The sequence below is a fragment of the Carcharodon carcharias genome, chromosome 4 (genome assembly GCF_017639515.1).
Source record: "Carcharodon carcharias isolate sCarCar2 chromosome 4, sCarCar2.pri, whole genome shotgun sequence".
Lineage (NCBI taxonomy): Eukaryota > Metazoa > Chordata > Chondrichthyes > Lamniformes > Lamnidae > Carcharodon > Carcharodon carcharias.
In genome coordinates, this window is record NC_054470.1 from 186,147,536 (window position 1) to 186,171,989 (window position 24,454).

Consider the following 24,454-nt stretch of genomic DNA (forward strand, 5'->3'; position numbering starts at 1 on the left):
GATGATAGAGGTTGTGGGCGTGAAGGTAATTTTGGAGTTTTGCGTTAGATAGTTCCTTGCTTTTCCCCATTGTTAATCTAAACTTTTATGATGCAATGATCCTTCTTACCCAAGTGTTCTCCCTTGGACACTTGGTCCACTTAACCCATCGTATTCCGTAGCACCAGCTTTGTTAATGCCTCCTTTCTAGTTGGACTGAGAAAATACTGGTCAAGGAAGTTCTCCTGAACGCACTTCAGAAATTCCTCCTTTGCAGTTACTCTAACATTATCCCAATCAATATTTGAGCTATTTTTGCAGAGCTGCAGTAAAAAAAAAACTACCATTTCCTCTGAGAGTTTTAAACTGTTGGCCCATCTGCCCATTTAGGTAATTGTTAAAAGATCCCATGCCACTATTTTAAGCAGAGCAGAAAGTTCCATGGGTCTCCTGGCCAACGTTATTCCCTCAACCAATATCAACCAAAATCATATTATCCAGTCATTTTTGACTCGGCACTCTACAGCCTTTTGGACTTGAAGTTGAGTTCAACAACTTAAGATGATAACCTCTGCCTCCATCTTGTTCTATGTGTGTTTTGTTTCTCGTTTTGCTGTTTTGATCTTGTTTCTTTCTTTAGGCCTTGTTGCATTCAAATGGTTTTATGTAGTCATTTATGCCTCATTTGGAAACAATGTTTGTTTCTTTACTATATCCATTACGACTGTGTTTGGCTTTGCATCATGAAATATTTTGTTATTTAATCTCCCCTGGCCTCCATTCCAGCATTTAACAGACCCGTCTCCTTTGTCCTTCCTGCTACCCTCCACTGGTCACTTCCACTAGCTTAAAAACTCTTGTATTTCTTTCTTCAGTTCTGATGAAAAGTCATCAACCTGAAACGTTAGCTCTGTTCCTCTCTACAGATGCTGCCTGACCTGCTGACTTTTTCAAGCATTTTTTATTCTTATCCAGTCATTTATTCAATTGTTGCTTGCATCCGATATTGTGCGAGAGCAGGCAGGCAGCCTATTCCCGAGCCTTTGTAAATGTAGCTCCCCAACAAACCGTTAAGTTGTGTGCAAGAATTCCATGTCTATTCTCATAACTCCCTGTAGGAAGGTAACTTGACAGATCAGCTAAGATTGAGAAATAGTTTCCTTTTATTGTTTGCAAAATCAGTGAAAGCTAAACTACTTTGTGGAAGTGAGTTTCCTTCATCACTCAAAAGTGATTAAGTACCTTTTACTCAACTAATACTTGGAGATTTTCCAGAGCCGCCTTGGTTCATGCTCTGGAATTCTCTGCCGAATCCCCTTTCCCTCTCTAACCATGGTCCATTGTTGGAGATAATAGTGCCATAGGAATGTTCTCATTCTGGAGTTAACAAAAGAAAAGGTCGAAGCAACTTCTTAAAAATTCTTGAATCTGAAATGAAACCATTTTAAAATTCCTGGCCAGAATTTTCCTGTCGGCGAGTTGGGGGTGGGGGTGGGGCCCGCCCGCCAACGCGGGATGACATCAGTGGGAGTCCCCGACGTCATCCCGGTCCATTTAAATCTTTAGGAAGGCGGGCGGACAGCAAAATCAGCTGTCCGCCCGCCAATCTGTCAATGGCCAATTGATTAAAAACCTTAAGGCTGGCGGGCAGGCCAGGAGCCCCAGCAGGTTTCTGAAAAAACATGAAACCTCATCCACCGGCGGGATGAGGTTTCATGTCCGTTTTTAAAAACTTTAATAAAGTTTCTGTGCCTCTTATTAACACGTCCCACCTCTGTAACATTGTCACATGAGGGGGACATGTTAATTTTTTTATTTTTCTATTTTAAAATTTTTTTTTAGACTGTCACTAATCTCCCTGAGACAGCACTTAGTCTCAGGGAGCAGTGCGCCCTTTCACGCGCATGTGTGAAAGAGCGCACTTTGACAGTTGGGGAATCACCCCCTCCTGCACAGGAAGCACATAGCGCTTCCTGTCAGGCAGCCCGCTGGACGGGCCTTAATTGGCCCGCCCACTCAAAATGGCAGCGGGCCGTGTTTTGGTGGCAGGGGTCAGTTGCCCGCCCGCCGCCTGGCTGGTGGGGTCTGCCTGTCCACCAAGGGCAAAATTCTGCCCCTTGTGTTTAAGTATCTTCACAGAAATGTAACTCCATTTGTGGGAGATAGAATTATCTTTAATCAAGTGAGTCGAAAGTTTTGGCATGAGTAAGACTGGTTCAGAATAAGTTTTAAGAACTGAACGTTATTTAAAAGGAGCAAGATTGCAGAAAGCTACAGAAGGATTTGGGGGTCCTCGTGCATGAATCACAAAAAGCTAACATACAAGTTCAACAAGTAATGGGGAAAGTAAATGGAATGTTGGCCTTTATTTCAAAGAGAATGGAGTATAAAAATAGTGAAGTCTGGCTAAAACTATACAGGGCACTGGTTAGCCCGCACCTAGAACACTGTGAACAGTTTTGGTCCCCTTATCTAAGGAAAGATATACTGGCATTGGAGGCAGTCCATAAAAGGTTCACGAGGTTGATCCTGGGTTTGGAGGGATTTTTTTATGAGAGGAGGTTGAGTAGGTTGGGCTTGTACTCATTGGAATTTAGAAGAATGAGAGGCAACCTTATTGAAACATATAAGATTCTTAGGGGGCTTGACAGGGTAGATACTAAGAGTTGTTTCCCCTTGTGGGGAGGGTCTAGGACCAGAGGGCATAATCTCAAAGTAAGGGGTCGCCTATTTAAGGCAGAGATGAGGAGGAATTTCTTCTGAGGACAGTATATCTGTGGAATTCTTTATCGCAGAGGGCTGGAGAGGCTGGGTCGTTAAGTATATTCAAGGCTGAGATAGACAGATTTTTAATCAGTAAGGGAATCTAGGGTTATGGGAAAAGGCAGGAAAGTGAAGTTGAGGATTATCAAATCAGCCATGATCTCATTGAATGGTGGAGCAGACTCGAATGGCCTACTTTTGCTCTTATGGTCTTATACCGACAGGATTGGTCAGCATCTGCTCAGAGAGTAACAAATTAACATACTGGGTGAACCCTTTCATTAGAATCTCAAAACTTGTCCAAAATATTAATCTGTCTTTTCTCTATCAGATGCTGTCTAGATTGCTGTGTGTTTTTGAAACTTTGTTTTGCCATAGTGTCATGTATAAGCCGACCTTTGAAGCCTCAAAATCGTTCCAAACGTGGGGGTTGACTTATGCTGTGTATAAAACGTGAACATATCTTGTGGGTGTTCACCATTTTGAAATGTAAAAGAAAAGCATTGGTAATTCCTATTAATGTGGCACAGTTTATTGAATAAATTAATTTTACAAAGCTATATTTCACCACAATGAAATAATTTTAAAACCCTTCTAATTCATTGTCTTCAACATAAATGCAAAGAGTTCTTTAAATTCATTCTGAATCACTTTGACTGTGGCATCATCATAAGGATCCAACTCTGAATCAGAGGTGGCGCTTTTGGTTTTCGAATCATTCCTCCACAATAAATCATCTCCCTCTCTGTCCATAGAATTGGATTTTCAGCATTTTTTTTAACAATCTGGTGATCGTTTGTGCACCAACAACATCCCACAATTTGAAGATGAAACCACACAAAACATCAAGCGGAATAGCATGCATATCTCCACTCTTTGTGAAGGTTTCTTCTCCATCCACCTATTCCATTCGATGCTTACGTGATCCTTGAATGACTTGTTGAAGCACACATCCAAAGGTTGAACTATGAACATTAGATCCCCCTGGTATTTTTACAATTTGAATGTTATTTGTTTGCAGATCTCATGAACTCATTGGTTGTATGTGATCTAACATGTCCCACACTCATAAGCTGCGTTCTTTCCGTAGGCTACCTGGATGCTATTCCACACACAACTTCATTTCATCCAACAGTTGTCATGAACATGCACAAAAAGTCCTTCAGGGAACTTGATTTTCAGCATAGTTTTATGTTTGAAAATTACCACATGCTTTAATTTCATTCCTGTCAGCCATACATGCTAGTACCACCACAAATTTTGTCTTTCTCATCCTGTGGTTTTCACTGGAACAATTTTTGAACATTTCCACTCCAGAGTTCCATTGCTGGGCATATCGAAATTCATGGGTGTTTCATCCATGTTGCTGATGTGATATAATATCATGTTTTTGCTGCTGTCTGGTGATGAATCACTGGAAACTGGTAGTTTTGGCATCAATATCTTTTGCTGATCTCTGAGCAATCTTGATCTTTTGCTGCAACACTAGACATTTTCATTTCATAAAGTGGTTACACCAACTAGCCATTGCTCTGAAGCTTTTGCTGGACTCGAGGTTTGATTTGGCCCACTTTAGTGCGTATATGCGTATTGCATTTTGATGACAATGCAACCATTCTGATGATTTTCGAGGACCTATTCCAATGCATGCTTCTCAAGATCAGGCCAGTGACTGGTCCCTGTTCTGGTGGCGCATTTGGTCTTGAGCATCTTCCTCAGAGTGGATTCCTTCTTCCTCCATTTTCTCAGCAATATTTCAAGAATACCAAATTCCTTTGCTGCTGCAATTTGATGAGTTAGCAAATGTTATTACTCTTAGCTTGAAATCAGTTTTGTATCTTTTTGTTTTGTTGGAAGATTTCAGTTTTCTTCGTCACTCACCCCGTGGGGTCTGCTCTGTGTGTGTATGTTTTGAACTCTCACACACCTTCTCAACACAGCCTGTATCATCTGCTCAATCCATGGTGCCCAGTTAAAAGGTAAATGAAACAACCATTGGTGGGGCAAAAGATTGAGGCTGACCACCAATGCGAGTATAGCATTTTGTGGCTAAAAGGTGGGCGGTCAACTTGTCGGCTGAGTGCATGATTTTTGGGGTCAGAAACATGGGGTCGTCTTTTACACCAGATTGACTTTTACGCCATGATCAATGGTATTTTAAATTTACGATTCGAGTAATTTTTTTTTCGATTCAGAAACCCCTTCTAATTTTGAATACCCCATTAGGCCTCCTTTTCACTTTCTCTGCTCTGAGGAAAACAATCCCAGCATCTTCATTCTGTTCACGTGACTAACTGAGAGGTCCAGAATTGTACACAAGACTCCAGGTGGGCCTAACAAGTGATTTGTCACTGTTTATGGCAGCTTGTATTTATATAGAGCCGTAATGCAATAAAATGTTCCAAGGCATTTTGTGTGTTAATCACAATTGGATAGTCATATAAGGCATTGTTGGAGCAGATGACCAAAAGCTTGATCAAGGTAGTAGATTTTAAGGAGCGTCCTAAATGAGGGAAGAAATGCGCAAGGAGAATTCCAGAGATTAGGGCCTCAGCAGTTGAGGGCACGACCAACAGTGGTGGAATCATTCAAATCAGGGATGCTCAAGAGGTCAGAATTTGAGGAGCATAGCTATCTTGGGGCTGTGAGTCAGAGGAGTTTGCAAAAATGAGAGAGGGGCAAAGCCACTGAAGGATTTGGGAACATGGATGAGAATTTTAAAATCAGGGCATTGCTTAACCATGAGCCAATGTAGGTCAGTGAGCACAGGGCGATAGGTGAACGGGACTTGATGCAAGCTCAGACAGAGTTTTAGATGACCTCAAGTTTATGGTTGGAAGACTGGGAAGCCAGCCAGGAATCTGTTAGCATAGTCAAGTCCCAAGATGATAAGGGCATAGATGAATATTTCAGCAGTAGATGAGCTGAGGCAGGGTTGGAGACAGGCAATGTTATGGAGGTGCAAACAGCTGGTCTTAGTAAAGCACGATATGTGGTTGGTCACTCATCTTGGGGGTCTGAGTCTGTGCATGAGCGAATGAGTGAGTCAGACATACGCACGCGCACCCCCACTCCTCCCACCCCCTCACTGAAAACCTATGTCAAAGCAGGCCAGGAGAAGAGTGCAACCCAGGCTGAAGGGCAGTGTGTTTCCGACCCCCGCTTTTGTATGAATCCTGCTGAGGCCAGCTTGGAGTTTGTGTCACCAGAGATGAACTTGTGGTTGGTGTTAGTTACACCAACTCTTTCACTTGGCTATGGTCCCCACGCCTTCCTTGCTAACCAGGACTTGGGGCCCAGACTGTCTTTCTAGCTCTGCTTCTTAAGTGAAAAGGCAAAAAAGGTTTTATTGGTTAGCTCTGCCGCTTGGCATTTTCTAATGGTCATTTTTATTTATTACTCCTTTTTTAAAATTATCAATATTTTGCTTTGACATTGATTTTTAAAAAAAATTCATGTTTAGTGTGCCAAACCTTACCTCGCCGAAATTTGTTCATAGGCCCCTTAGATGAATAAAAATTGAAAATGTTGGCCCCTCATGCAAAAGGGTTGAACAGCCCTGGTATAGTAGAATTGGTGGGGATACAATTTATAACAGGGGCCAAAGACAGTAGCTTCGGTCTTCCCACCTTTTAATTAAAGGAAATCTCTACTGGTCTAATAAGGACTGTCCGACAAATAGTGTAACAGTTTCAAGACATTTCTGAAAAAACAGATGTGCTATCGAAGCTTTTTGTCTTGCATTCCAAGAATACCAATGGTAGAGGGGAACAACAATTTTTACTAAAATAAAAGCAAAATACTGCAGATGCTGTAAATTTGAAATAAAACAGGAAATGCTAGAAAACTCAGCTCTGATAGCATCTGTGTGGAGAGAAAGAGAGTTAACATTTCAAGACTGTGTGACTCTTCTCCAGCAATTAGAGTCCACTCGCCAACCACTCAGCACACTCTTCTCATGGAGTATAGATTGTTGTTCCGTTCACTATTGAGATTCTTGTGAACTGTCCTGATGAATGCAAGACGAAAAGCTTCGACAGCATGCCTCTTTTCAGTAATACTCAATTTTTGTACTACCAAGCGACAATTTGAAGACTGCAGAGGTGTTGCAGAGAGGTGAAGCTTGGTATTACCAGCAAACATGTGGAAACTGACATATTTTCAATTAATGTAACTGAAAGGCAGCGTGTTTTTTATTTGTTCATGAGATGATGGCATTTATTACCCATCCCTAACTGCCCTTGTTCAGAGGGCATTTAAGATTCAACCATATTGCTGTGGGTCTGGATTCACATGTAGGCCAAACCAGGTAAAGACAGCAGATTTCCTTCCCTAAAGGACATTTTTACGACAACCAGTCTCACGAAACTCTGTCTTTCACACGAGGGTTTCCAACCTCCACTCTCCAAGGCCTCGCCTTGGAATCTCCTCCCAAGCTGATGCTTTCTCTCGGACGCCTTCCACAAGGGTCCACCTCCAGAGTTTCATTTCTCCTTCCGATGTCCCTCTTCCCTGGTTCACCGCATACATTCAAGCTATCTTCCACGCACTATCTCTCACTGACACCGCCATCAACAGTACCACTGCTTCATATGCCCATAGCAAAGAGTTACAGACCTTCAGTTGTCTCTTTGGACCTTCTTCCCTCTTGCAAGCTGCTCTTGCTTAAGATCTGCTTTCTGCTGCTTTTGTCTCTTTAAATCCGAGTCTTGGAGCCTTTCTCTCAGCCCGTCACTCTTAACTTCACTTAACAGGACCTTTTCCAGGTTCCTGTCTATCCTTTGACTAGAAGGTCTGCTTGGAACTTTCCCCTGTTTCTGTCTCACTCCGTTGGTCTTGGGATCTTTTGGTTCTTTTGGGAAATCTGCAGCCTCCTCTCCCAGAGTCCAGTCTCTCTGGGATCTTGGCTCCAAACTGAACTTAAAACTGCTGTTTCTTTAGTTTATCTATGTGTCTATGGGAGAGACCTGCCTCGATGGAGCCTGTTGCTAGGCAACAGCCCAACTCTATTCTTGTGTTTGCTTAACTTCTTAAGTCATACGCTCATCAGAAACACAAGCACCTTTTGAAAGTAAAACTAAAGCTCAATTTGACCTTTTCTTAACAAATGGATACAGAAATACAAATCAGACTTAAACTTTAAAGCTAAAACTCATTCCTAACACATACAAATACAACTTACTTAAACTATCTCTATTTCCTAACACAGGTGACATTCTCTGGCAACGATCCATGCAGGTGGATGATGGTGGTAAAACGTTGGAAGAGGATGATATGATAAACTTGTATGATTCCTTATTTTTTTTTCAATATGCCTACTAATGAAGCCAAGTATCTCTTGCACTTTCTTAACTGCCTTCCCAACTTGCCCTGTCACCTTCAAAGATTTGTCACTAATGCACCCTAGATTCATCTGCTCTTAAACACCTCTCAAAATGATACCATTCAGATTAAACTGCCTCTCTGTTGTTCCGACCAAAGTGCATCACTTCACACTTAACTTCGCACTTTATCTTTTAATGGCCAAGTGTATGCCTATTTCACCAACCTGTTTTTATCCTGAAGACTTCTACTATCCTACTTATTACTTAATTTTCAAGTTTTGAATCATCTGTGAACTTTGAAATTGTACTTCCTATCTACAAATCCAGGTCATATGTATATCTAATAAGAAAAGCAGTGGTCCTTATTCCGACCCCTGAGGAACCTCCAGTCATACTTACCACCAGTCAAAAAAAACGTTGGCTTTGGTAGTGGCTTATACCTGGCCTACACACCAAATAATGTTTATGATTTTCTCTAAGATTGCTACGCAGTTTATGTCTTCTTGGAATATTTCCTGTGTGACTGCTCGAGTGATTTCTATGGGAGTGAAAAGTATCCCTAATTAAAGATGATCCTTGTGCTGATAAGTACTTTGTGCCTTTGAAAGAATTACATCAAATTTTCAACTCAGAAACGGGCTATTTGGCACAACTGGTTTGTGGTCTATGGGAGCCCTTTACTACACCTCTGCATCTAGCTACCAGAATAATCTTCTAACCTTATTCACATTCTGCAGGGTGAGAACTAGGTGGAGAAGCTGGAAATTGCAGACCATGTGCTGATGACACTGCCTATGGTGGTGAGGTGAAGAAAGGTTCACGTGCGCAGTTGGGCAGCATTAGACAAGCAGAGTTTGAAGGGAGTTGTGGGGCTAGATAAAGTAACAGACTTAAGGAGAGTTGAAGCCAAAAGACACAAGGGATTTAAACACGAGCATGAGAATTTTAAATTGAAATCATTGGGGGAAGATGTTGAATGGTGATCATTAATTCTGCCACATGGGCACCATGGCACAACAACATTGGCAGTGTACAACATTGGCAATTGATATCTGCCATGTTGGGTACTGTCAACAAGAAAGGGCTGAAAATGCAGAGAACCATGGAGCTCGTTGTAATAAGGTGCTGCAGTGATTTGAGGGCTGTAACTTCATTTTAAGGTGATATCTGCTGCACTGCCTTGTTTCCACTGGAGTTTGGTTTCTGAATTGCTTTTATCTCCAATGCTGCTTCATTCTGCATTTTTGTTCAGAACAACTCACAATGAACTCATGGAACCCATGAGCATACAAAATGCACCTCCTAATACGAAAAGCTATTATGTTAAATCCATTCAAAATTAGAATCATAGAATGGTAACAGCAACGAAAAAGGACATTCAGCCCATGGTGTCTCTGCTGGCTCTCTGAAGGAGCAATTCACCTAATCCTGCCGCCTTCCCGTAGCTTTGCACATTCGTTCTTTTCAGATAATAATCCAATCCCCTTCATAATTCCTCGATTGATCCTGCCTCCACCATACACTTGGGCAGTGTGCTGCTTCTAATTTGGGTTTTAGTTTGCAGAAAGATCTGTTCTTAGTGCAGTTTTAATTTGTGGTGGTCATTTATCAAACCATTTTATGGGACAGAATTAAAGGTTTTCTAGGGAAAAAAGTTTTTTTTTGCAGAATGGCTTTATTATGAACCTGTTTTATAGGCTCAAGCAAATACACGAGCTGCAGTGCTTAAGGAACAACTTGAGAAAAAGAGAAGAGAGGCTTACGAAAGAGAAAGGAAGGCTTGGGAAGAGCATGTAAGCACTTTATTGTCCCAGTTAAAGTACTAAGCCATGTCACTTTAATCCTTGCTAATAGATTTATGCTTTGTAGCCAGACTCTCTCTCTCTCAATGATAAACAATAGAATGTGGAAATGAGTTGTATGCTTATGATAATTAATTGTTAAAATATTAATCTAGTGAAAGCTTAATAATTGTCCAATTGATGCATTCGGGGCCAATGCTCATTAGATTTTTTAAAAATATATTTGAATCCAGGATGTTATATTCCAGAATGTTAGGTGGTGAAGGACAGAACTGGGGCAAACCTTTGCACACTTTATAAGCATTTACTTACAGAGGTACACATTGCAAACAAGCACCCACTAAGCCCACAACCACAGTTTGTGTGTTCCTTTTCTTCCCTTTTTGCTCCTACATCATTACCTTGGTGTCCCCCAAGGGTCTGCTCTTGGCCCCCTCTTATTTCTCATTCATATGCTGACCCTCGATGACATCATCTGAAGACACAGCATTACTTTTCACATGTTTGCTGATGACACTCAACTCTACTTCACCACCACCTCTGTTGACTCCTCTCCTGTTGGTAAATTATCAGATTGCATATCCGACATCCAGTACTGGATGAGTAGAAATTTCCTCCAATTAAATATCACTAAATCTGAAGCTATTGTTTCCAGTCCCTGCTCCAAACTCCATTCCCAGCTACTGACTCCATCCTTCTCCCTGGTGACAGTCTAAGATTAAGTCAGTCTGTTCATAACCTTGCTGTCACGTTTGGTCCTGAGATGAGCTTCTAATCTCATCTATGTGCCATCACTAAGACTGCCTATTTCCATCTACGTAACTTCGCCCTGTCTTACCACATCTGCTGAAACATTCATCCTTGTTTTCTTACATGTAACATTCCTGTCCGTAAACTTGAGGTCATCCACAACTCTGCTGCCCATATCTTAACTCTCATTAAGCCCCATTGTCCTATTCAAAGAATTGCAGAATCACACAGTGCAGAAGAGGCCCTTCGGCCCATCGAGTCTGCACCGACACGTGAAAAACACCTGATCTACCAACCTACTCCTATTTACCAGCACTTGGCCCATAGCCTTGAATGTTATGACATGCCAAGTGCTCATCCAGGAATTTTTTAAAGGATGCCTCCACCACCCTCCCAGGCAGTGCATTCCAGACCTCTGGGTAAAAAAGTTTTTCTTCACGTCCGCCCCTAAACCTCCTGCCCCTCACCTTGAACTTATGTCCCCTCGTGTCCCTTCAACTAAGGGGAACAGCTGCTCCCAACCCACCCTGTCCATGCCCCTCATAATCTTGTACACCTCGATCAGGTTGCCCCTCAGTATTCTCTGCTCCAAAGTCTATCTAACCTCTCTTCATAACTTAAATGTTTCATCCCAGGCAGCATCCTGGTGAATCTCCTCTGCACCCCCTCCAGTGCAATCACATCCTTCCTATAATGTGGCGACCAGAACTGCACACAGTGCTCCAGCTGTGGTCTCACCAAGGTTCTATATAACTCCAACATGACCTCCCTACTTTTGTAATCCATGCCTCGATTGATAAAGGCAAGTGTCCCATATGCCTTTTTCACCACCCCACTAATATGCCCCTCTGCCTTCAGAGATCTATGGACACACTTGCTAAGGTCCCTTTGTTCCTCAGAACTTCCTGGTGTCGTGCCGTTCATTGAATACTTCCTTGCCAAATTACTCCTTCCAAAGTGTATCACCTCACACTTTTCAGGGTTAAATTCCATCTGCCACTTATCTGCCTATTTGACCATCCCATCTATATCTTCTTGTACCCCAAGACACTCAACCTCACTGTTAACCACCTGGCCAATCTTTGTGTCATCCGCAAACTTACTAATCCTACCCCCCCACATAGTCATCTATGTCTTTTATATAAATGACAAATAATAGTGGACCCAGCACAGATCCCTGTGGTACGCCACTGGACACGGGCTTCCAATCACTATAGCATCCTTCTGTCATCACCCTCTGTCTCCTACAACTAAGCCAATTTTGATTCCACCTTATCAAGTTACCCTGTATCCCATGTGCGTTTGCCTTCTTTACAAGTCTCCCATGTGGGACCATGTGGGACCTTGTCAAAGGCTTTGCTGAAATCCATATAAACTACATCAGCTGCACTACTCTCATCTACATACCTGGTCACCTACTCAAAAAATTCAATAAAATTTGTTAAGCATGACCTCCCTCTGACAAAGCCATGCTGACTATCCCTGACCAAACCTTGTCTCTCCAAGCGGAGATAGATTCTCTCCTTCAGAATTTTCTCCAATAGTTTCCCTACCACTGACGTGAGACTCACTGGCCTGTAGTTCCCTGGCTTATCTCTGCAATCCTTCTATTATTCCTGTGCTTACTGTGATTCCCAGTCAAATAACATCTTGATTTTAAAATTCTCATAATTGTTTCAAATCCCTCTCAGGCCTTATCCCTCACTTTCTCTGCCATCTCATCCAGCTCCACAACCCCCCCAAGACCTCGGCTCCTCTAATTTTGGCCTCCTGTGCATCTCCACTTTTAATTGCAGCTATACCATTGGTAGGTATACCTTGAATTGCCTAGGCCCCAAGCTCTGGAATTCCCTCCCTGTACCTCTCTGCTTTTCTACCTTGTTTTCTTCCTTTAAGTCACTCCTTAAAACCTACTTCTTTGACCAAGCTTTTCGTCATCTGACGTAGTTTTTCCTTATGTGGCTTGGTGTCGTACTTAGTTCTATAATGCTCCTCTGAGACTCCTTAAGATATTTCATTCAGTTAAAGGTGCTATACCAATATAACTTAGGAACAACAAGTGAATCCCCTGTTAATGCTCACCACCTGCATGCATTAAAGTACAATCAATACACAATTAACACAGAATGGTCGACAGCGAGCAAGTACCAAGCCTTGGAGACTGGGAAAGAGGATTGGGTTTGTGGGGGTTTGAGGAGGCAGGGGCACAAATACAAGGTTGAAAAGTCAGTCAGTGTTGGTAGAACAGAAAGTGTACTCAGGGACAAGACTGGACGGTGTACACAAGGGGAGGAGGCTACGTAGAGAGCTGAAGGCAAGGACGTGAAGCTTATTGTCAGCGATGCCAGAATTTGGTGATGGGACAGCACCGCGATGGCCTTAGTGGGGGATTGGGATATGGCCCGCGACTTTCTGGGTGATTTGGCGTTGATGAAGATTGAATTAGAAAGGAGAACGTTGGAGAATTCCTGCAGGGAAGCAATGTATATTAGGGTTTGAGTGGTAGAGGATGAAAGGTTGGAATTGAGGTGGGCATTATTATTACTAAGGTGAAGGAAAGCTGGATTGAATGTGGGGATGAAAGCTGAGCTCGGGGCCTTGTCTGCTGATTCCCAGGTTGTACTGAGAAGGGATATGGAGTTTGAGAGAGTTGACAAGGATAATTTCAGTTTTGCTGATAAGTGGAAGAACGTCCAGGGCATGGTATCAGCTTGGCGGTTGAAGACTATGGTAAAACATGAGGCTGATGAAAGAGGGGGCAAGGTAGAGTCTGGTGTTGCCAGTTGTTGAAACCGTATTCATGCTGAAACAACTATAATATCTGTACCTATTTTAATCATGAGATGGGTATTGTAAGTAAAGAGTTATGGAAATGTGGAACATATTATGGTGACATATAAGGGCTTTTAATTTGCAGTAGCTTAGCCATCCATGTCATGTATCAAGTATTGAATGCACTTTTAAACCTTGGAAGACACTGTGCCGAAGGTTTTTCAACAGGGAAAGTAATAACTTGATGTAAGAAAGGTTGAACAGGTTGGGCTGATATCCATTGGAGTTTAAAAGAATGAGAGTTTATTCAAACATATAAAGATCCTGAGGGGACTTGATTGGTTGGATACCAAGGGGATGCTTTGTCTTATGTGGGAGTCTTAAAACTACAAAGTGGGTATAGAAAGGTTACGTGAGTTGGAAAAGATCTGGGAAAGGGAATATCATGTGAAATTGTCCATTTTGGCAGGAAAAAGTTTTCTAAAAAAAGAAGGATATTATCTAAATGGTAAGGGATTGCAGGGCTCTGAGATGTAGAGGGATCTGGGTGTCCAAGTGCAATAATCACAAACGGTTAGAATGCAGGTAAGCCAGTAATTAGGAAAGCTAATAGAATGTTATTGTTTATTGCAAGGGGAATTGAACGCAAGTAGGGAGGTTATACTTCAAGTATACAGGACATTGGTGAGACCACATTTAGAACACTATGTACAATATTTGTCTCCATATTTAATGAAGGGTGTAAATGCATTACAATCAGTTCAGAGAAAGTTTACTAGACTAGGGATGGGAGGGTTGTCTTATGAGGAAAGGTTGGATAGGCTAGGCTTGTATCCACTGGAGTTTAGAAGAGTAAGAGGTGATTTAATTGAAACATAAGATCCTGAGGGGTGGATGCGGAAAGGATGTTTCCTCTTGTGGAGGGATCTAGAACTATGGGTCACTGTTTTAAAAATAAGGTGTTGCCCATTTAAGACTGAGGTGAGGAAAATGTTTTTCTGAGGGTCAGGAGTCTTTGGAACTCTTTTTCAAAAGGCAGTAGAAGCAGAGTCTTTGGATATTTTTAAGGCAGTGGTTGTTAGATTCTTGAGAAGCAAGGGGATGAAAGGTTATTAAGGGTAGATATGAATGTGGAGTTAAGATTGCCATCAAATCAGCCATAGTGTGATTGAATGGTGGAGCAGGCTTGAGGTGCTGAGTGGATTACTCCTGCTCCTAATTCGTATGTTTGTAACTAGGGATCACAGTTTAAGAATAAGAGGTCATCCTTTTAAGACTGAGATGAGGAGAAATTTTTTCTGAGGGTCGTTAGTATGTAGAATTCTCTTCCCCAGAAAGCAGTGGTGGTTGGGTCATTAAATTTTTAAAATGTTGAGTTAGATAGATTTTTGATTGACAAAGGGAGTCGAGGGTTATGGGGGACAGACAGGAAAGTGGAGTTGAGGCACAAACAAATCAGTCATGATCCTATTGAATGGTGGAGCAGGCCTGAAGGGTCAAATGGCCTATTCCTGCTCCTATGTCCTATGTTCCTATGGTTAAAGAAGGAAATACAGTTGTTTGCCTTAATTATTTTGTTCAATTACGATCCAAATTATGTTTTCTGTAAACAGTTTGTCATTTTCAAGTTATTGTTGTAGGATCTGGAATGCATTGCCTGGAAGGGTGTTGGAAGCAGATTTAAAACAACTTTCAAAAGGATTTGAATATATACTTGAAGGGGAAACATTGCAGGAGTATGGGCAATAAACAGGAGAGTAGCATGAATTGGATAGCTCTTTCAAAGAGGCTCCCTATTATTGCCACATGTGTCTATGATTCTATGTGAAAATAACACATCCATTCTCAAATTTTGCTCAGCTTGCAACAAAAGGTTTTAAGCAGCTATTTGCAGCTACTCCTGTGGCATCAGCTGCATCTTCATCCTCTTTCCCTGGACGACAAGCATCAGCCATATCTTCCAAACCCCAGTCACCAGCCAAGTCCAGCACGCCTGTTATTTCGATGACCGCTGCACTGAAAGACGTGGGCATTGTAAGTGTATCTTAATTTTTTTTTTTTTGAGTTCCTTTCAAAAGAGCTTGGCTCCACTTTTCGAAGGTGGACCTGCGCATTGTACCAGTTGTTCTTTTCACATGGTAAATTTCTCCACTTCCTGAACATGTTTCGCTGTTCCCCAAGCAAGGAGTTAATGTTTCACGTGAGGCATTGTGCCTTGTCCAAGCAGTTGCAGAACATTTAACTGATGTTTTGATCAAAGTTTTTTAGGTATAAAAGTTAACTGATATCTATCCTATTTCCGCTAGTGGGAATCTGTAACTAGGCAACATAGCCTAAAAATTAGAGCCAGGCCTTTCAGGAGTCAAGTTATGGAATGACGCGACGCACAAAGGGTGGTAGAAGGTCGGAACACATTTCTCCAAATAGCAGTTAATGTTGGGTCAGTTATTAATTTTAAATCTATTATGAGACAAATGCAGGTATATGGAGTTAGGTTGGAGTAGGCTTGGTGGGCTGAATGACCGCCTGCTCCTCTTCCTTAATGAACCGTGATCCCAGTGAATGGTGGGCTAGGCTTGGGCGGCTAAATCACAGTATCTTTACAGTGCAGAAGGAGGCCATTCGGTCCATCGAGTCTGCAGTGGCTCTCTGAAAGCGTATTCCACCTAGTCCCACTCCCCTGCCTTATCCCTGTAACCTTGCTCATTCTTTCTTTTAAGGTAGCAATCCAATTCCTCTTTGAGTACCTCGATCGAACCTACCTCCACCACTCTTTCAAGAAGTTTGTTCCGGACTCCAGCCACCCTCTGGGTGAAAAAATCTTTCCTCGCATCAATTTACTTCTTTTGCTGACTATTTGAATCTATGCCCTCTAGTTCTTGATGTTCTCTTGAGTGGGAACAGCTTCTCACTATTTACCCTATCCATAATCCAGTTCTAACATCTTGCACGTCCCTGATTTTCTGCACCCACCATTGACGGCTTTCAGCTGCCTGGGCTCTGAACTCTGGAATTCCCTCCCCAAATCTTTCTGCGCACCCCCCCCCCCCTTTTAAAAATTACAGTGGTTCAAGAAGGCAGCTCACCACCACCTTCTCAAGAGCAATTAGGAGTGGGCTATAAATGCTGGCCTAGCTAGTGACACCCACATCCCATGAATGAATTTTTTTTAAAAATTGCCCCTAAACCATATCTCTTTGCCAAGCTTGGTTCACTTGTCCCAACATTTCTTCGTGCCTCTGTGTCAAATTTTATTTAATAATCGCTCCTGTGAATCACCATGGGCAATTTTACTATGTTAAAGGCATTATATAAGTGGAACTTGTTATTACCTTTCATTTCCACATCTGTTGTGGAATCATACAGCATGAAAGGAGACCATTCAGTCCATCATGCCAATGTTGGCCTGCCCTTTATTGTTAATTTACAGCAATATTTTGGTTTTACCTTGGACTTTTTATTGTTCGTGAAACTTCTTCTGGAAGTCCTTGGAGTATTGAGCCCAGAGTTCATCTGATCTGTTACCTGCTACCAATACTGATTACTTCACCTTGAAGTTGCTTCTCTCCACATCAGTCAGTAAATTTCATGCTGAGAATTCAAGAAGCCAGCGAAAAGTTAAATCTTAAAGACAAAATAACAGAATTTTGTTTCACAGAATTTAACAATGCTGTCCTTTGTGGATTTAGCCAGTTAATATTTATTCCGTTTCAGCTGCACTGGCCTGAATGGGTAGTTCTGATGCCAAGCTCTTCAACAGAAGAATACGTTCAAGTTTCTGTTCCTGTGATCCTAAGCAGCACTCCAGTGCGTGGTGAGGCTCCATAGGCTTTTGGACCTCAAGAGTAGTCACAGCTGAGCTTGACTCTCTCTACCTAATGTCTATATGTTCTAACCAGAATAGAAATCTGGAGTAGAAATGCTGACTAATACTTTGATAGAAAAACAGAAAATGCTGAAAACACAACAAGTTTGTCAACATCTGAAAGTAGGAAAGGCAGACCATGCTTTGGCTGTAACGCTAGGAAGAACGATTGTTCTGATATAGGGTCTCTCCCCAAAACTATCCATCTTTTCTCTCGTTTCAATTACTGGCAGGCCAGCTCTGCTTTCCGCAGCACTCTGTAAGATCATGTTGGGATGACCTGTAATCTAAAATTAATATGAAACACAACTAGTTCCTTTTGGAAAGGAAACCTGTTGACCTTACCTGTTCTGGACTATGTGGCTCCAGTACCGGATAGCACCCTTGTTCACTCTTTACAACTTTCTGAAGTGGCCTAGCATGCCACTGAGTTGTACAAGGGTAACTGGTAATCGGCAGTAAATTTTGGCCTTGCCAGTGACGTCCACAGATTAGATTAAAAAAAAGAAAGTCACAAGAATAATAATATTTCATTCTATTTTTCATGTCAGGAAGGAGAGAACCAAACAGTCAAGGAAATGCCTGAGGAAATGAGAAAACCTGGTGCTTCCATTATTCAGGTGAGAGTTCGACTGATGCATAAACTCTAACCTAAATAGTATCTAGCTTTTGATTAAAGACTAATTTACTGTTCCACCAGTCACATATATTCCTGGACCAAATATTTGTGATTGATCACTTTCAGAAAATGCCATGTTCATTGCGTCTTTTTTTAAAATGGAAGCTATATAAATATTTGATACAATATTGTGAAAGAACAGGAGAATTGGACTAATCTGATAGTTCTTTCAAAGAGCTAGCACAGGCACAATGGGCCAAATGGCCTACACCCATGCTTTATGATTCTGTGAAAGGAAGATGCAGAGTTTTGGGGTGAGACCATGGTAGCATGGTTAGCTTTTGACTGCTCTCACATAGAACTGGCACAGAATTAGAAGGCTAAAGAGTTTGCTTTATATACTTTAAAAATGTTCTAACTTATGTTGCTTAACTTGTTCTTTGTATATATCTCAATTTAATTAAGAAACGTAGCAAACTGATGTTGTCTTTCTCTTCAGACCAGGTAAAAGAAAAGTGAAAATTGTTTTTCCTTACATCTGATCATTTATGTGAACCGTAATGTCTCTTTTATATTGCTAAATAATTCATCCTATGGTAATGTGCAGTCCTACATTGTACAACCATAAAAGTTGCATCTCTTCAAGACTTGGAAGTAGGCTGTTTTTTGCGACATGAATAATCCGATGTGGGTAAGGTACAGAGTGGAGAGAAAGAAATGAAGTGTGCTGAACCAAGATTCCCATCAAACGCCCCAAGATCAAATATCATTTGACAAAATTTACGGGCTATTTTAGTCATTTCAAGCATTTAACACTTTTCATGTGATTGCATTTTCAATGCAGGAGAACTTATCCAAATTCAAGATTAAACCGCTACAATCATAGCCGCGTTTAATGCTTTAGTCCCTTAAACCAACTAATTTTGTAAACAGTGGATGCGGTGAATCAGCAAAAGTCCACTGACTTTGCTGGGACCAGAAGATCCCACCCCAAATGTTGATGCCACAGGGAAGTCGAGGACTCAGTTTAAATATCGGGGCCTGGAGTTTCTGTCTTACTTCGCCTAGCTATCAGTTTAATCATGGCCGAATCAAATGAAACAGTGTTAAATAAAGAGAATATATAAGCGGTGTGAGCTACGCTGGGGTGTCAGTGATCTTCCGCACCCACAAAACTGGCTCTAATCCCAGCTTGGAATAGCACATTACTGCCATTTGCACCTGTCCAACGCATCATCACATTGCGCTCAAAACATCAGGCACACAGGTACCCATTATCCAACACCTCAGTAAAACCGCAGTGGTGTCCAGCATATTCTTAGTGCATTGTCCCCTGAGCAGCTGTCATGAAAAGTACAGGTCACAAACTGTAATGTAAAACATTATTAGCCAGCATGTTTTGGCCTATTATGTGAAAAGTTGAATTTTATTCTCTATCTACATATACATTGTTCTTAAAAAAAAGACGCTTTGATATTTCCCTATCCTCTATACTTCAGATTGAATGTAGTTAGCTAGACCACTTAGGATTTTTGTACACACTTTGTCTTATTTTTCCAGAAGGAGAAACAAGAAATTCTGCGCAGGTTAAATCAACATTTTAAATCTCAGGAAAACCACGATTCAGATACAGTGTCACACCAGGGAAGTGCTGAAATGTCTAAAAAGAATCACCCACAACCTGAAGAGCAGCTTGAGGGTGGGCCTCACTTTGCAGGAGAAAGAAAAAAGTGGGAAGCAGAGCCTCCACCTGTAATTCCTCTTGCACAGCTCACGCTTGAAGAAACCTGCTCAGGGATAAAGGGTGAGAATAAAGAAGCGTTTACAGCTTTACTTTATTGTACGCACCAATGGTTACGCATTTGTAAAGAGGTACTTAAATTTTTTTAAACTGCACAGGAAGGTGCACAGTGCACACCAAACCGAGAAGTACCCAGTTAAAGCTACATCATTGATAACCTGGTTATATATGGGACTCAATAGGATTAATAATGGAGTCCATCATATTATTCGGCCTACACACTCTGTGATACAAATTATTGATTGTCCAGCTTTCTATCATTCTAACCTTTGAAATTTTCCACTTTTTTTTTCCTTCTGGTTTTTAGCCTTTGTGCTTTTTTTTTCCAATTTACAACTCATCCCCTCCTGTGCCACTGACTTTCTTGCTGTCGAAGAACAGCTTCAGATAGAATTTCAGGACAGCCTAGTTACTCCGCATTTGCAGCTACTTGCCTTGAGCATCCACAAGAATGACACAGTTGATCATGGCAATGTGGAATTACTGGCCAGCAGGATCAACCTGTTTCCTTGTCAAGGTCTTGAGGAGTGAGAGATGAAGCTGAGTTTTGATGATGCTCGCTGACTGGTGAGGGTGGAGGCAGGAATCTGTTTCGTGAAAAGTCAGATTAAGGCATACCTTAAGGTGTGGAGCTAGAATTTGTGAAGATTTGCCAACTTGATTGTGCAAAGATCTAACCTAATCCATTATCTGTGTATTATTTAATCTTGAAAAAAAAAACAGCTCAGACCTCAGGGGAAGTTATCAAACTGTTCCTTAAAGATGAACCTCGCAAAGTGTGGGAGAAAGAACCTTCTGATACCGTTTTAAAAGCTTTAGGGGAAGCAGATCTACAACTTCAGACAGGAATGATGTTGGATGCAACATCCATTAAAAATAATCGTAAGTAACTGAAAAGTTAAAATATGATCTAAAGAAAGCACATTTTATGTGAAATTGTCTGGCATTTTTGGAATATACCGGCGGATTTGTTAACCTTGACACACAAACTCGTGAGATTTGTGCAGACTGAAAACAACTCTGCTGACATGGGTTTCAGGATGGAAATCCTAGACGTTCAGTTTGCTCTTCACGCTTTCTGTTTCCACCCAGCAGAGGACCCGATGGCTGAAACTGACCAGACACTCACACTGGTCAGCGATACTGCCAATGACACCGTTTGTCAAAGATCGCTTAATGAAGCTATTCAAACTTCTGTAATTGCTACTGAACAGGCTGTCACATCAGAAATTAAGACAGCAGAACACTTGATGGTGGAAGCTGTTCAGTCAAGTGAAAAATCTATTCCTGTGTTAAAACCGGCAGTGTTCGATGACAAGATGGAAGGTAATTATTTTGATGACGCTCTGCATTTTCTTATGTTCATGTAACATCTAACGCTACCACAAGGAGTAGTTGAGATGACTAATACAGATGCATTTAAGGATAAGCCAGATAACATTAAGAGTGTAAGGATGTGCTGATAGGGTTAGATGGAATAGGGTGGCTGGTGCCTTGTGTGGAGCATAAATGCCAGCATAACTCAGTTGGGCTGTTTCTCTGCTGTAAATTCTATAATAGCATTGTAAGTGATTTCACTTGGGGAAAACAACTAAGTTTTCTGGGATTTGGATGTATTTTATGAATACAGCACATGGACTCTACACAGCAGCATGCTATCTAATAAGTAACTTCTCATATCAATTGATAGATGGTAGGCATGCTTCATCTAGAATTGGTTCAGGAAGAAATTATCGGCCTTCATGTAGCCAATGATTCTTTCTAATGTGGTACCTTTTGTGTTGTAAAGAAAGATAGAACTTGCAATTTTAGAGCAAATTTCACACTCTCAGGTAATCCTAGCAATGAAGTATTTTTGAACAGTTGCAATGTAAGAAACACAGCAGCCAATTTATGTACAGCAAGGCCCCACAAGCAGCAATGAGATAACAAGACTTTGTGTTGGCTGAGGAATAAATGTTGTCCAGGACTATTGGGCATAGTTCCCTGCTCTTTGGAATAATGCTGAGGTCTCTTTTTAACTGAGAGGCAGACAGGGCCTTGGTTTAACTTCTCATCCGAAAGATGGTGACTCTGACAATGAAGCACTCCCTCAGTCATGGCCCACATACTGTAAGAGGAAGCCCTGTTGACAGTGGAGAAAGATTTTGTTCTTCCTAATAAGAGTGCATGTATGAGAATGACACTATGTTGCCATTAGTGCAAATTTTGTAAATGAGGCACTTCCTGTCTTGATGTTTAGCCCTGTTCTTGTTAGTTGAGTATTTTGTACTACTGCTCCTGTACAGATTCACAGAGATCTGGCTTAAAATTCACAGCTGCACTTCTCAAGCTAAATGTAATCTTGATTATGGCAAAAAAAAATCTAAGCTTAAATACAATAAGCATTGGATTCGGGTGCTGTGTCGTGTGGGGCAAAGTATTCATTGATCGTGATAAAACTTTGAGCTGTGGTTTCTTGTTGATTTAATTTTGGCAGGCGCACCAAGTAATTACTTACACAACTTGTGTAAGCCTCTGGGTGGTCAACAAAACAAAATGTTGCCTGTATTTGGTCAGGTTTCCAACCCAAACTATTCCTGATAATATTCACATGTTTTCCAATATGTTTTATATTGCACTAAAAAGGATACATTGAAATAGGAGAATTTCTATTTCTAAATTTTGAAACCTAGTTGTTTCGTGATGCTCTATAAATAAGTACACAGCTCTACCAAGCATTTCTTGGAAACTATCTAATTATAATTAATGGTTTACGGTATAATCATATCTATTATTAGTTGGAATATAGAGAATGGTTAGGTGTACCTTAGACGTATATAGTATGTACCTGAAAACAATCTTGTGATATGTGAACTCTTCCTCGTATTTCCTGTCTTATCAGTGTATATGGTAACTGTAGTCTCATTTATGCCACAAGGTTTTGTCAAAGTCCAAAAAAAAAATGCAAGTTAGTTGGTCACATTTAAGTTTATGACTGTTTTATGATACTGTGCAGTCGCTGGTTTGAAGGTGAGTCTAAGACAATTTTGCACATCTCTCCTTTTTGCAGAATGTTTGACATGCTTTATTTAAATTTATTTAATGTTACTGTATTGATTGTTAAGTGAATTCCAAATATGTTAGGGAACCCTAAAGGCTTGTGTGTCTGCATTTGATGCTTGAATATCGCAATCTGGCAATTTCTCTTTTTCTTTGAGTGGTGCTAAAACTAAGAACATTCTCTGTTCCCAAACAGCAATTAATAAAACTATTCAAACTTAAGTAATCACCTCAAGTTTCTGTATTTCCTCCAGAGCTAGAGGACTTGGAAACCGAGGCACTAGAAGAAGGAGAGCCAATGAGTAGAGAGAAAATCCCTGTGGCTCCAATCACTATTGGTGCCTGGGAAAAAGAGAGCAACGCAGAAAGGTGAATGGAAATTAATAGCTCTTCCTCATGTTGTTGTGTACAGTTGGGTTCTGTTGGCTTAACGCTCAGCGCCCCTTTTCTGATTGCACTGTTGTTTTCATTTTCATGCTCAGGATACTACTGACAAAACAAAAAGACTTGTATTTATATAGCATCTTTCACAACGTCAGGATTCCCCCAAGGCACTTTGCAGCCAATTAGGCACTTTTAAACTGTAGTCCCTGTGTTGCAATCTACTCCAAATCTCCAAAATTTGGGTATTCTGGATTACCCGTGGATTTCTTATCCATCAAGGAAGGGATCCTCCCTATTAACAGATTTCACTGTACTGAAATCTTGTTTCACCAGTTGAGTTAAACTTCCCAATTAAAAAGCAAAATAAAATCTGCAATAAATCACATATTTGGTTTGAATTTGACTGCACGCTGGAAATCCATTCACTGTGGAGAGGCACATTACTTGAGGTGAAACGGCATTTTGAATAATGCAGATATTGTTGTCAGTGCTCCTGTCAAACAATGTTGCTTGTACATTCAGGTCTGAAACTGAAGAAAGAATGTTTTGAGGAAATTCTTGTTTCTATGACCATGACGATGTCCACAAAAAAAATTAACTTGTACTGCCACATTTTTAAAAAAAGAAGGAAATTAGTAAGTTGGGGATGGAGCCGTAATCACGAGTTAGTAATTATTTTGCAAGTGTGGACTCAGTTTCGGAGGTTTGTGTAGCATGCTTAAGCGTTTTCAACCATTCCCTCATACAGTATCTTGTTTTGCTGTGTATACCCAGATCACTAGATGGTGCTGTCGCTCAGCCAGAAAAGTCAGAGGAGGATAGGATCAAAACAGAAGAGTACACTGAACTGGAAAAAAACAAAGTGGATGCTGGTTTGTTCAAATATATTTTGTTTCAAACTTGACCAATTTCCTTTTTCTCCTAAAAATGGAGAAGCTTCCATTTTGAATCAGTATGTTACTTAATGCAAATGATTTTCCATCTTCAGCTCCAAAGTTTGTCAATTAAGTGGTGCAGTAAGAATTAGATTGGAAGCAACTTTGATCAATTCTAACCTGACTGGAGAGCCTGAGTGGCCATCTGTTGCTGTTGGGTTTTGTTGCATTATTTATGCACCACTTTGTCAAAACAGTTCTGGTTCCTTGTGCAGAAGTATTTTCATTTGGTATCTGATTCTCTCATGACTAGTTTTTGATTGCGAATGAGAAGTTAAATGAATAGCCAAAATTGTACATAACATGTAGCCTTGCTATAAATAAGTTTAAAAAAAAAAGTCAGAGTTTACATTTCTGAATCTTCGAATTTTTTTTAAGCATGTTTTTATAAAATGCATTTCGGCAGTTTGTACTTAAA

The 24,454-nt window shown here is 40.9% G+C and overlaps 1 protein-coding gene across 10 annotated transcripts in view; it reads left to right on the forward strand.

The window, feature by feature from the left end:
• The window catches only part of nek1 (NIMA-related kinase 1), a 168,244-nt gene that overhangs the window by 106,173 nt on the left and 37,617 nt on the right, over window positions 1-24,454 (forward strand). For 8 of the 10 annotated variants that reach the window (XR_005942807.1, XM_041186071.1, XM_041186074.1 and 5 more), the window contains 8 exons: window positions 9,764-9,859; window positions 15,251-15,424; window positions 17,807-17,875; window positions 19,435-19,678; window positions 20,399-20,557; window positions 20,768-21,001; window positions 22,972-23,086; window positions 23,876-23,973. Coding sequence is in view for 9 of the 10 variants with exons in the window: in XM_041186071.1 (XP_041042005.1) it covers window positions 9,764-9,859; window positions 15,251-15,424; window positions 17,807-17,875; window positions 19,435-19,678; window positions 20,399-20,557; window positions 20,768-21,001; window positions 22,972-23,086; window positions 23,876-23,973 (1,189 nt within the window). In the remaining variant the exon portion in view is untranslated. The remainder of the gene's footprint in view (window positions 1-9,763; window positions 9,860-15,250; window positions 15,425-17,806; window positions 17,876-19,434; window positions 19,679-20,398; window positions 20,558-20,767; window positions 21,002-22,971; window positions 23,087-23,875; window positions 23,974-24,454) is intronic. The other 2 variants (XM_041186072.1, XM_041186073.1) reach the window with 2 other exon arrangements.